Source organism: Trachemys scripta, chromosome 3, assembly GCF_013100865.1.
Source record: "Trachemys scripta elegans isolate TJP31775 chromosome 3, CAS_Tse_1.0, whole genome shotgun sequence".
Classification (NCBI taxonomy): domain Eukaryota; kingdom Metazoa; phylum Chordata; order Testudines; family Emydidae; genus Trachemys; species Trachemys scripta.
Window position 1 is genome coordinate 70,361,251 of NC_048300.1, and position 12,477 is coordinate 70,373,727.

At 39.4% G+C, this 12,477-nt stretch overlaps 1 protein-coding gene across 1 annotated transcript in view; it reads left to right on the forward strand.

Annotated features, from left to right (window-relative positions):
* RGS7 (regulator of G protein signaling 7) overlaps positions 1–12,477 on the forward strand; it is a 417,353-nt gene that overhangs the window by 390,728 nt on the left and 14,148 nt on the right. The window contains exons 13-15 of the mRNA XM_034765031.1: positions 313–423; positions 1,013–1,138; positions 10,163–10,349. Of these exons, the coding sequence (XP_034620922.1) occupies positions 313–423; positions 1,013–1,138; positions 10,163–10,349 (424 nt within the window). The remainder of the gene's footprint in view (positions 1–312; positions 424–1,012; positions 1,139–10,162; positions 10,350–12,477) is intronic.

Consider the following 12,477-nt stretch of genomic DNA (forward strand, 5'->3'; position numbering starts at 1 on the left):
TAATTAGTTTCTTTTATTTCAGCTTCTCTCTGTGCCTTATTTCAATCTCTTTAGCCTCATCAATAAAATGAGGCTAAAACCTGATTCATGGGCTGCGTGGTAGACTTTATTGATTAATGCATTTGACATTCTTCAGTGAAATTCCATGCAGAAATGTTTAGAAGTATTAATAAAGCTTGCAGTTTATTTTATTTCAGCCCTTGATAAAATAGGAAGCACTATCCCGCCACCACTACTGTTTACTTTTAAAAAACAGGTTTCTGATCATAAAGCTCGTTAACATGACAATGTTTGATGGTTTTGTTTTTCTAGTCTGTTAGCTTACACAGAGCAGTATGTGGAATATGATCCATTTCTTGTGTCGCCTGACCCCTCTAACCCTTGGCTATCAGATGACACTACATTCTGGGAACTAGAGGTCTGGTATGTTATTTCTTCCTTCTTTTCAGATTAATAAAGTACACGGCAATAATTTCCGTCTTTGCTTGAAATGTGCAGATTTCAACCATATGTTCTGCAGTACTGAGGCAGATAGGAAATGCGACTACCATGCATACCAATTTGCTCTTGGTCTTTTCAGCTGTCCAGTTTCATATTATTTTGGATGGATTTATATACCTGCATGAAAAACTGCAGGGTCCACAATGGCCAATATACAGGGTTCCACTGAGGAGGGGGACGAGAAGGGGAGCCCCATATATACATATGTGAGTGTGTGTGTGTGTATATATATATCTATATATATATATGTGTATATATATATATAGATATATATATATGTGTATATATATATATAGATATATATACACTCACACTCCTATGCTATATTGATTAAGCACTGACAGTGTGCTTGGCACTGACCATTAAATCTCTGTATAACACCACCATACAAACAAAAGTGACTTGGAAGGTGAGAAACCCGTAGCTGAACTTTAGGAGTTCCCATCATTATTTGCATATACAACACTAAAGTGCTAGCTCACTCTGTGACTACTTTTTTTCTTGCCCACAGCAAAGAGCCAGGGCAACAGAGGGTAAAGCGATGGGGCTTTGGCATGGATGAAGCATTGAAGGACACAGTGGGGAGAGAGCAGTTTCTCAAGTTCCTGGAGTCAGAGTTCAGCTCAGAAAACTTAAGGTGAAGCTAAAGAGTTTTTATCTTTTTAGCAACAGCTAAGAAATGTTTTGTGTGTCTGGTGCCATTTTTTTTTAATTTATTTTCTCCCTTATAGATATAGTCCCATTTCTTCTGCCTAAGGGTCCAATCCTACAAGGTGTCGCATCCCCTCATTTTTCAATGGCTTTGAGTGTTAATGGTGCTCAGGCCAACACCAACAAATATATAAATACTCCACATCCTTAAACACACTATTCTGATCATGTCCAGTTTCTAGAGGGATCCTTTCTCAAATCATCATATTACATGTCTCAGAAACATTGACCACCAAAGGGCATTTGGTATCTTTTAATACATACAGCATTATAAGGATAGTAAACTTACAGTGGGAAATTTTCAAATGCAACTAAGGGATTTAGGAGCAAAAATCCCATGGATGTTTGCTCCTAAATATCATAGCTGCTTTTGAAAATCTCCTGACCGTGATTAAAAAGAACAATAAAATGCTCTTAACTCTTAGTGTAGGTTAAACATGGTATGACTGATGTGACTTGCTCCTGTCATGCAAGTTTTTTAGAAGCTTGTAAATCTCCAAAAAACTTCTCTTCAAAAATTGCATAATAAAGGCACTGTGTATGTGTAGGACAACTTGTCAAATCTAAATTTTTCTCGTTTAAAACAAGATCTCTTTTAAAAATGAACAGAAACGGCCCATTTCACAGTATAGAATTATAGCCAAACCACTAGCAAAAGCCATTTTTGGTTGTTGCTGTTCCAGTGAAGCTGTATTAAAACTACCAGTATATGCACGTGAGAAGGACTTAATAATGGATATTAATTTTTGCTCTTCTACGGCCAAAAAAAGTGAATTTTGCTTCTCAAAGGTATGTATATCAAAACCCCATCCCTGTGCTAAGTTATTTTCATTGCCCAGCTGTGACCCCCTTAAAAATGGGATTCACCGGGCACCTGAGCACTATGGAGAGAGACCCTGGTCTAGTATAAAAGCCCTAATTTGAAAGATGCCAAGCTCCCTCAGTTTCTAGACATGAGGGTACACAGCACTGAAGTTTTTCCAGACTTACATCAGGGTAACTGGAAGCAGATTATTCCATGCTATTGGGCATTGTTTTACCATACTGTATTTAACATATTCACAGTTTGGAGATCTCCACTATTAAATCTGGATTTAATGTGGTAATACAGGAAACCCCTTATCTAGTCAAGTTATAGAACAATTTTGGATCAAAAATATAAATTAAATATTCTGGACCCTATCCTGTTCCCAGCTGTTGTTTTGCATTGATTTCAGAGGGACTAAGATCTGGGCCAATGTGTGTGTTGCTAAATAACATGTTACTTGTTGGTGGCAATTTCTGAATTAAAAAAGCTAAGTGATAATTAAAGGGCAAATCTTTTATCAGCCTGGTACAAAGGAATGGGAAGGTATTTTTTTTATTTAAAAAATGTCCCAGTAATTCCTTATTCAAGGCAGCTGTTCAAACATGAACCTGTTCAACCTAGCATATGCTACGTTTTCTACACTTTTCTATGACTAATTTGTCTTGCTGCCAACCAGACTGTTACCACATAATCCCAGGCTCTTTCCTCTAATCCTATTTACAACACTAACCACAGGCAAACTGCAAGTGACTGATCCAGCAAAATACCCTAGAGGATTTTGTTTGGAGCTAATTTCTCAATGTGCCATCTCCCATTATTTCTATCTATCTAGGTTCCTATATTAGCATAATAAAGCATAATATCTGAGCGGAGATGGATGCCAAATAAAAAGCTATGCCTGTGACATGTTAGAGAGAACTCATTTTAAAATCTCATATGTATGAGACTCAAAGTGCCACTGATTGCAGTGATATAAATAAAATTTACTTCTGACATAGTAATCCCATGCATAATGAGTCACAAAGTACCTGTTGATGCACAATGGCACACCTAAATGTCTCAGCATCTTCCCGAATGCTATCACACTCAGTTTTGATTTCTTTAAATGTAAGAGCACCTACCTGCTTACACAGCTATTAACCACATAATGATAGAATTTGTAGTTTGGGGGATTTGATAGCATCTTTCTAATACTGTGGCAAGGGGATTTGCTTCCATCAGTAGCTCCTCAGCTTAGTAATATGACTAATATAACTTCACATCCGTGTTTATCAGGTGTCATCCCTTTGCAGATTTGACCGTGACTGAATTTAAAACAAGTGTCATCAAAACCAGAGGAGTAGCAAACAGATGGGACTATAGTACCAAACTGCAAAATGTCCTGTAGAAAATACAGCATTGGGCTTCAGGCAGTGAGGAAACATTCACTCCTAATCAATCTAAAGCCCTGTGCCCAGGTCAATGGAAGAAATGGAGGAGATATAAAAAGAGGCTGTAATCAAGGAGCCACACCCATTGCATGAAACCATGTTTATTTTCAGCTTTACCTCATTAATACTCTCAATATGACTTTTTTCATGCCCTTGAGTTGAGAAGTGCAGAATCAGAATTGGTACTGGGAGTGAAGTTGGTCCACAGTAGAGTCTTTCTTAAGAAGTGCGAGCCAATGTGAAGAAAATTTGAAGCAATGGACTGAAACCGAGAGGAAGGATAGTTCAGTGGTTAGTATGCTAGCCTAGGACTGAGCAGATGTAGGTTCAATTTCCTGCTTAGACACGTACTGTGTGACTTGGGCAAGTTAATTAGTGTCTCTGTACTTTGGTTCCCTATTTGTAAAATGGGAACAATACTACTTCCCTACCTCATGGGGGAGTTGTGATGATAAATAATTAAAGACTGTGAGGTGCTCAGATACTACAGTAATGGGGTGGGGGAGCCATGTAAGCACCATAAATTGATAAAACATAATACTGTACTTCTTGGGTAAAGAGGCAGCTCAGCTGGATGAGAGATAACCCTAGTCAATGTAGCTACTGGTTGGTCTCCTCTTGCTCTTCATTCAGCTACTATTTCTTGGAAAAAGTCTGATCAGGAGTGTTAGTAGTGTAGCTTCAGTACAGGACATGGGATTCTGAGTGGACCATTTAACTCAGAAGGCTCACAGAACTGCTCCTCCATGCATCAAGCCTACACTATTACACCCTCCTTAGTAATTGGCCACTGAGAGCAAGTCCTTTTGGAAGCTCTGCTTTATGCTTGGTTCAGTGTGAGGCCAAGTATTACAGTAACACAAGAGTTGAGAGTATCATTTTTGCAAAGTTCCTAGCTCCTGTTAGGAAGCAAAGAACTATATTTTAAATGTGGATGCTTAAGTTTTAGCAGGATCCAGTACTGTCTGGATCAGTTGGTTGCCCTGGCACACTGGGATATTCAAAGGAGCGTATGGGATTCAGGCAACTAAATCCCATTGAAATATGAGAGTTAGACACCTAACTTCCTTAGTCTTCTTTGAAAATCCCAGCCTCGCTCCTTGTCTGATCCTTGCTATATATGTATCACTGAGGTCTCTGACCGGTGAGTATTTATATGTTGTCTGCCTATTAGTTTCCAGGTGGAGGTTGTTATAGATTTCAAACTATAAAGACCTAAATGGTTTTGAGTCTTGCCTACATGACAGACCATCTTTCTCCCTGTGTGATACAGCAGCAGCTGTGTGCTCAACAAAGGTACTTGTGCTAAAAACAGCTCATGGGGTTAAAAAGGAAGGAAAAGTGGCAGGGCATCTTCTGAAATGTGCCCTTCTCCTTGATCAGACAGACCTTGGATTTGTTAACTTTCATAAGATGCTGGAAAGCTCGCGGGAGAGAAGAGTTCTGGGTGCTTGGTAGCTTGTATATGTGTGTATGTCAGAGCGGGGCTTTAGAGAGTGGTCAGATATGGGGTTAGTATGCTGGACAAATAGTCTAGTTTCAGCAACCCAGCATGCACTGGAATTTTGTGTGGGGCTTATTTTTGTAATCACACACCGTACTTGCTGTAAAAATCTCTAGCACCAGGGATAGATGTCTCAGATTAATCCTTTCAAATAAATAAATCAAATAATTGTATACAGCTCAGTGGTGTGAAACACAGACTACATCAGCCTTATGTCTGAATGGTCATGCTTTTGTTTACTTTATCTGAAAGAATATATACATACATTGTAGCTTAATTATACCGTAATAAAATGATTTGATTGGTGGAGGAGAGAATGATACAGGAGATAGGCATATTGGGTTTGATTGATTTTTTCCCTTTCGGCCTCACCTTGTTTTTCTTGTTGTTATTTATTAATCATCATTGTAGATTATTTTTAAATGTTTTTATGTATTTAAATATATTTATCTGAAATGCCAGTGGGAAGCTAGTTCTGCAGTTAACTGACCACGGAGAAGAGTTACTGGCCTTTGTTGCAAGGTATAACAGGCAGAGCTGGTAGCAACCGACAGTTCAGATTGTCTAACACTTTCTATTAATTCCTGTTTTCAGTTGCTAATAAAGGTGCCAAACTTTAATCTCTCAGACTGAAATGTTCCATGCTTGCTCTCTGCCCCAGAATGAATTTTTGGAATATTTCAGCGATAGGGGTTTCGGAGAATAAGGCTAAGGATTAATAGGTAGTTTGGCCAATGTTAACATTTTTTCCAACCGTTCCCTTGAAGAGCTTTAGCACCTCCTTGTTTTGGAGCAAGACTTGGTATTTGGAAAAGGGGTGATCCTAGGTGTCAGAGAGAGGGGTTTTTTCTGTCCTCATGAAAATCCATCTAAATATGACAGAGTTACAAACCTCCCAGGTGCACATGCTCAGTGGAGCTTGTTAGGAGCTTGCTCTAAAACCTCCAAATGTTCTATCCAGCTCCATAAAGCTACCCACACACCAACTGCATTATGTTCCAGTTCTACAGAGCTCCCCACACAATAGGCACAAAGCTAGAGCTCCAGATACAGGGATGCTCCAGTAGCTTTGGCCCATGGGTGGTTGTATTGCATTGGGAGTGAGGAGGAGCCCGTGAGTTCTAATCAGGGTTCTTCCATTAACTGGTGTTAATTCTGTGTATGTCACTTCCCAGGCAATCTTAATTTGGCCCCCTTTTGTGTATGCATGATGACAGTATTTAATTACATGTTTACATACTACTTGTTCTACAGAACTCTTGCTTTATTCAGTGCACTGGAGAGACAGTGATTGAGGCAAAGGGTTGTAAGAAAAGAAAGGTTGTTCTCTTGTGTTTAAGGTACTGCACAGGGACCCTGCAGGTCTGTGTTCCAACCCTGGCTCTGCTATTGATTTCCTGTGTGATAGCTGGCAAAATTAATGCACACACACAAGGCAGTAGCCTTAATGCTTGACTCTTCTGTAGGAAGAGGGTATACATTTTGTTTTGAAAGCTCAGTAAGCAGATTAAAATGTATGTCTGCAATGAAGTAATCTCCCTAGACATAGCATATTGCAGCTCTCAGCACATTTTTTGTTTCCATTTTAAAAGAGGTTTCTACAATTATAGGCTCACAGTTTCTGTAGGGTTTTTGGAGTACTAACGTTAGAAATGTAAAATAAAAATTAATCTACCAGTGAGGAGCTTGTGCTCACCTTGATAAAGATGGGTCTGGATTGCCTTTCTTTTCCATGCTAGAAGCTACACGTTCCTCCAAAGTAGTTCAGTTTATCTCCCGCCTATTTTTCCATCACTGTCTGTACCATAGTGTAAGGCAATGGTTCACATGCAAAATAGCATCCTGGGTTTATTTGTGGGGTTCCCAGAAATATTGGTGATGGCAAGAAGGAATAAACAAGATCACTCTCCTAGGATAGAGCCTAATGGATGTCTGGGTCTGAAAATGGCTGTGGTTACAAAGAACATCTCCCCCTTTCATTTCTCTGCTCTTTACCTACCTTTCGTACACATGAATAATCAGCCAATCCCAGTAGGTACATTGGAGTGGGGCTTGCACTGCAGGACGTACCCTCTGAAATGTAAATATCTAAAGCAGTTTAAAACAACAAACTCAGGTTGCCCAAACTCAACAGAATTATTTACTGGGTCAGCTGAATTGAAGTCTGTGTGCTGTGCAGTTATTAAGCTTGTGTAAGAACACTATTCTAGATGCATTGTTTTCAAATTTATAGACCAAATACAGTAAAACCATCAGATATTGGTGGTTCAGTGGGTAGGGCACTAACCTAGGACTACAGAGACTTGGGTTTTAAGCTCCTGTTCTGCCACAGACACCCTGTGTGATCTTGGGCAAATCACTGAGCACCAGATCCTCAAAGCAACTTAGGTGCCTAAATGTCTTTTGAGGATCTAGGCCTTCGTCTCCTTGTACCTCAGTTCCCCATCTGTAAAATGGGGATAATAGCACTCCCTGACATTGCAGGGGTGTTGTGAAGATAAATACAGTAAAAGGATTGTGAGGCACTCAGATATCAGAAATAGGTACCTAAAATAGATATCTCAAAAGACAGAGGCTGATATTAGGCAGTTGAAGGTGAAGCTGATAGGAAACCATAACAAGCTAAACCATTGAATGAGGTTGTCAAATGCCGTTTTAGACAGAACACCTCCCCTGCTACAAAGAAGTACTGGGCTCATGTGACCACCCTGCCTACCATTTGTTAGAGTTAGGCCAGTTTAATAAGGGGACTATGAGACTAATTGCTTCCAATGAGGTAAACTGAAGTGAAGAACTAGTTTGTAAGGTGTTGTTCTGTTTATTTGCTTTGCTTTGCTGTCTTTGTGCAGCAGCCTTACCAGACCTGTAAGATGCAATGTCATTTTTGACTTCTTGGGAGACCTGGGTGTAAAACAATAGTCCCACAACACAGTGAAAACATGCCTTGGTCTTGCAGTGTATTCAGGACAATACCATGTTTTAACCATATTCCCAAATCATGCTCTCATCATGTGAAGCCCAAGCCAGAGCATGGTCAAGATCAGTTGAGTCCCAACTTCTCTATGTTATTAGACCAACCGTGTTGACATCATATTGGAAGACTACGTTGTATCTGGCTCCCCCGACAAAGCAGAAACCACATTGTAGTGGGTCCTGTCTTCTCTGAGAATAAAACTGTGCAAGTTTACGGCACCATGCTTAAGTCTAGCTGTTTCTAGCAGGATTCCCAGATCAGTGATCTTTTTTGTTAACTGTGTTGTACAGTCTGTGGACAACCAAATAGTGATTATAGTACAGTGATCAAGGTAACCATGCTAGTATCCTAATAGGAACAACCATATAAATGTGATTCCAGGTAGCACAGTTCTGATCACATTTGGTCAAGACCTTTTTAGTGATTTTTTATTGTGAGGAAAAAATATACCATGGTCCCACACATAACCTTACATGGCCTCCTGAAGTATGTATGCTCTGTATAGCAAGAAGCTAGATTGGACACTGCTATTTACAATTGCTCAAAATACCAGGTCAAGGGACAGGCAATGAAATTGAAAGGGGAAAAAATTAAAGCTGATAAAAGGAAATACATTTTCGGACAACATACAATTAGCGTGCACAGTTTACAGCCACAAAATACAGTTGAGGCTAAGAGTTTAGCAGGATTCAAAAGATTAGACCTTTAGATGGTTAACAAGAGATCTGGCCTAGTGAATAGGGAGGAAGCAGTAGATGTGATGTATCTTGATTTTAGTATGGCTTTTGACACAGTCCCACATGACATTCTCACAAGCAAACTAGGTAAATGTGGTCTAGATGAAATTACTATAAGATGGGTGCAAAACTGATTGAAAGACCGTACTCAAAGACTAGTTATCAATGGTTTGCTGTCAGACTGGGATGGCTATCTAGTGGGGTCCCACAATGGTCTGTCCTGGTCCAGTTCCATTCCATATTTTCATTAATTACTTTCACTAATGGAAAATGGAGTGGAGAGTATGCTTATAAAATTTGCAGATGACACCAAGCTAGGAGGGGTTGCAAGCAATTTGGAGGACAGGATTAGAATTCAAAAGAACCTTGACAAATTGGAGAATTGGTCTGAAATCAACAAGATGAAATTCAGTTAAGACAAGTGTAAAGTACTATCCTTAGGAAGGAAAACTCAGTTGCACAACTACAAAATGGGGAATAACTGGCTAGATAGTAGTACTGCTGAAAAGGATCTTGGGGTTATAGTGGATCACAAATTGAATATAAGCCAACAACCTAAAAAGGCTAGGATGCTGGGAGTGTTGTATGTAAGACATGGGAGATAACTATCCCGCTCAGCTCGAATACTATGTCCAATTTTAGATGCCACACTTTAAGAAACATATGGGGAAAAAAATGGAATGAGTCCAGAGGAAAGCAACAAACATGATAAAGGGTTTTAAAAAATTGACCTATCAAAAAAGGTTTAAAAAACTGGGCATAATTAGTCTTGAGTAAAGAAGACCGAGGGGGGACCTGATAACAGTCTTCAAATATGTTAAGGGCTGCTATAAAGAAGATGGTGATCAATTGTTCTCCATGTCCACTGAAGGTAGGACAACAAGTAATGGCCTTAGTCTGTAGCAAGGGCTATTAAATTTAGATATTTGGAAAAACTTCCTAACCATAAGGATAGTTAAGCTCTGGAATAGGCTTCCAAGGCAGTTTCTGGAATCCCTGTTATTGGTTGGACAGACACTTCTCAGGATGGTATAGGTATACGTGGTCCTGCCTCAGCACAGGGGGCTGGATTAGACCTCTTGAGGTCCCTTCTAGCCCTACATTTCTATGATTCTATAAATCTTCATGCTTCAAGGCAACCTCTGTTTGATGGGGGTTATGCAGAAATTTCCCTGTGAGCAGATTATCCTGTAGGGTTTCTTGGACCTTCCCATGAAGCAGCTGATACTAGCCACTGTTTAATATAGGAGACTGGAATAGATAGACCACTGGTCTGAGCCAGTATGGTGATTCCTATACAGAAACTATATAATCCTAATACAAAATTCATGGCTACCACTTTGCTCATTGTTGTGTATTGTTTCTGTGATGTCTGTAAAGCAGTTTCTATGTCATTACAAACTATACTAATGAGAAGAGGCCATGAGAGGCTGGTTATACCCAGAACCTAGGAAAGAAATTAGCCTTAGAAATTCAAGTTGCCATATTTTGCCATAGGTTCTGGTTAGCAGTTGAAGATTTGAAGAAGAGACCTAATCGTGAAGTACCTGCTCGAGTCCAGGAAATCTGGCAGGAGTTTCTTGCTCCAGGAGCTCCCAGTGCCATCAATCTTGATTCAAAAAGTTATGACAAAACCACACAGAATGTGAAGGACCCAGGAAGATACACATTTGAAGATGCTCAGGTCAGTATATGATCTTCATCCAGGCACTTCCGAGGTATAGCACCGGCCACATGTATGCACACTCTTACAAACAGATATATTTGGTAAAGATAATATAGTGTTCACTTTTCTGAAAATATCAGTATCAATGCAGTATGGGGGAAACTCATTCCTTGGATTAAGGCCTATGCATTGCTTAAGTGTCATCTGAGCCACAATTTTGATGACTGTAGTGGTGCAAAGGCTTCAAGCTGGCCCTCTGCAGATGTGGGAATCTGCCCTGCTAGCCGGGGGTGTAGTGCAATATAGGTAGAGTGAAGCTCATTCTCTTCAGGTACCAGGTTTCTTAATCCTTTTGCTCAGTTGCATTAAAAAATGCTACAGAAAATCAAATGAATTTCTGCCTCTCAGGATCTGCTCTTGAAGGACTTTTCTTAATCAAAACGAGGAATCTGTTCTCCTCTGGATGCATGTTCATAATTCTCATTAGCGTTTATAGGAGGCAAAAGTTTATACCAAGGAAAGGGTGTTTATCCCATGGGAGAAATAAATATAAAGGCTTGTACTGAGGTTATTTCTGAATCCTGACCTATATACAAGTGTACCTTATAAACCTCACTGTAAAAGTAATATCCACAGAACAGCATAGTAGGCTTCTAGGAACTGTTCTTCAAGGAGTGATATTCTAGGAATGAAGGACAGATTGAGTATGACTTTCTAAGATTTTTTTCTCTATTTTACAGGTTGTGGGTTGATTTAATAAAGAAATATGGTACCATACACATAGCAAACAGATAACTCTAGTCCGAGTGGCCTTTGACAATTAGATTGACGATAGCACAGCACAAAACAGCAAAATGTTCATAAGAGAGCACACAATATATGTCTCCACTGTGATAGTCTGCATTAAACTAAACACGCAATGGTTGTCTGCCTACACCAAGCCCTTAGAAATTTAATGGTACAGTACACAGAAAACAAAGACATAAATTACCTAGTTAAATACTTCAGAAATACAGAAGCTCTGGAAGCAAAGATATGTTTAAACTGCAATAGCTAAAGAAAAGCAACCTTCCTTACCATTATCCTAGTTTTGGAAATGGGTATGAAAGCTCAACACTCCTTTATTTTCTTTCTATAATTTTTTTTTCCATTTGTGTATGGTCTGGAGTATGCAGACTCTATGCAAAGGGGCTTTTTCCCATCAGAACTCCCTCCTTTGATCCTGTTCAGCGTAATTTAAGTCTGGCAGTGAACACTTCTCACTCAGAGCAAGCAGGATAGGACTCACCTGTCCTGCCTTGAACATTATGATCTTTACCCACTGTGCTAAAGTAGCAAGACTTTTTCAGTAGAGGGCCCCTTCTTTTGGAATTTGCTGCTCATGATGGTCTGCCAGGTTTTGAGTTGAAGAGCCTCCAGGGCATCAAACAAGTAACTTTATTTTTGTTTAAAATACAGCTCTACTCTGTAAGGTGACTCACTATAAAAATGGCATCATTGGGGTTCCATATTTGTCTCTTGAAGAGTCCAGCTCTAATGTGTTCAATTTACAAGTAAAAAAAAATCTTTTTTCTAACTCCTGCTTTGCCAGCTTAACCTGGAATCTGAAAAGCAACCTGGGTTCTTTACTTCTTGTGCATTACCACCAGTAATAAATTCTGCAAGTTAAGTTATTCTCTGTGACACATCTGCGAGGCTGCTGTTTACAATGGTGTTTGCACAGATTCAATTGGCTGAATGTTGTTAACCAATTTTGTTGATACTGTGGATGAAGGAACAGAATCCTCTTTGTTCTCTCTTAGCTGTATTAGCTGTGCTAAAAAAAAAAAATGGTTTAAAGACTCACTAAAGGAGCCAGATCTGACTCTGAATGCATGAAGGTAGCATGTTGGGTCAGAAGGTGCTATTTTTTACATGATCACTTTTCAGAGTTTATAAATGCATTAGATTATCAAAACTGAGAGAACTTTGAAAATTTGATCGACTTCTACCTACATTTTGTCTCCTTTTGTATACTTTCTCAATTCACTCAGCTTGCACTGTATAAAGTGTTAGGATTTTCACTTTCAGGTTCATTCACTAGGTCAGTGTTGTTGTGCCAGGATTTCCCTATACTGCAAGAGAGAGTTTAAATTATTTATAAACT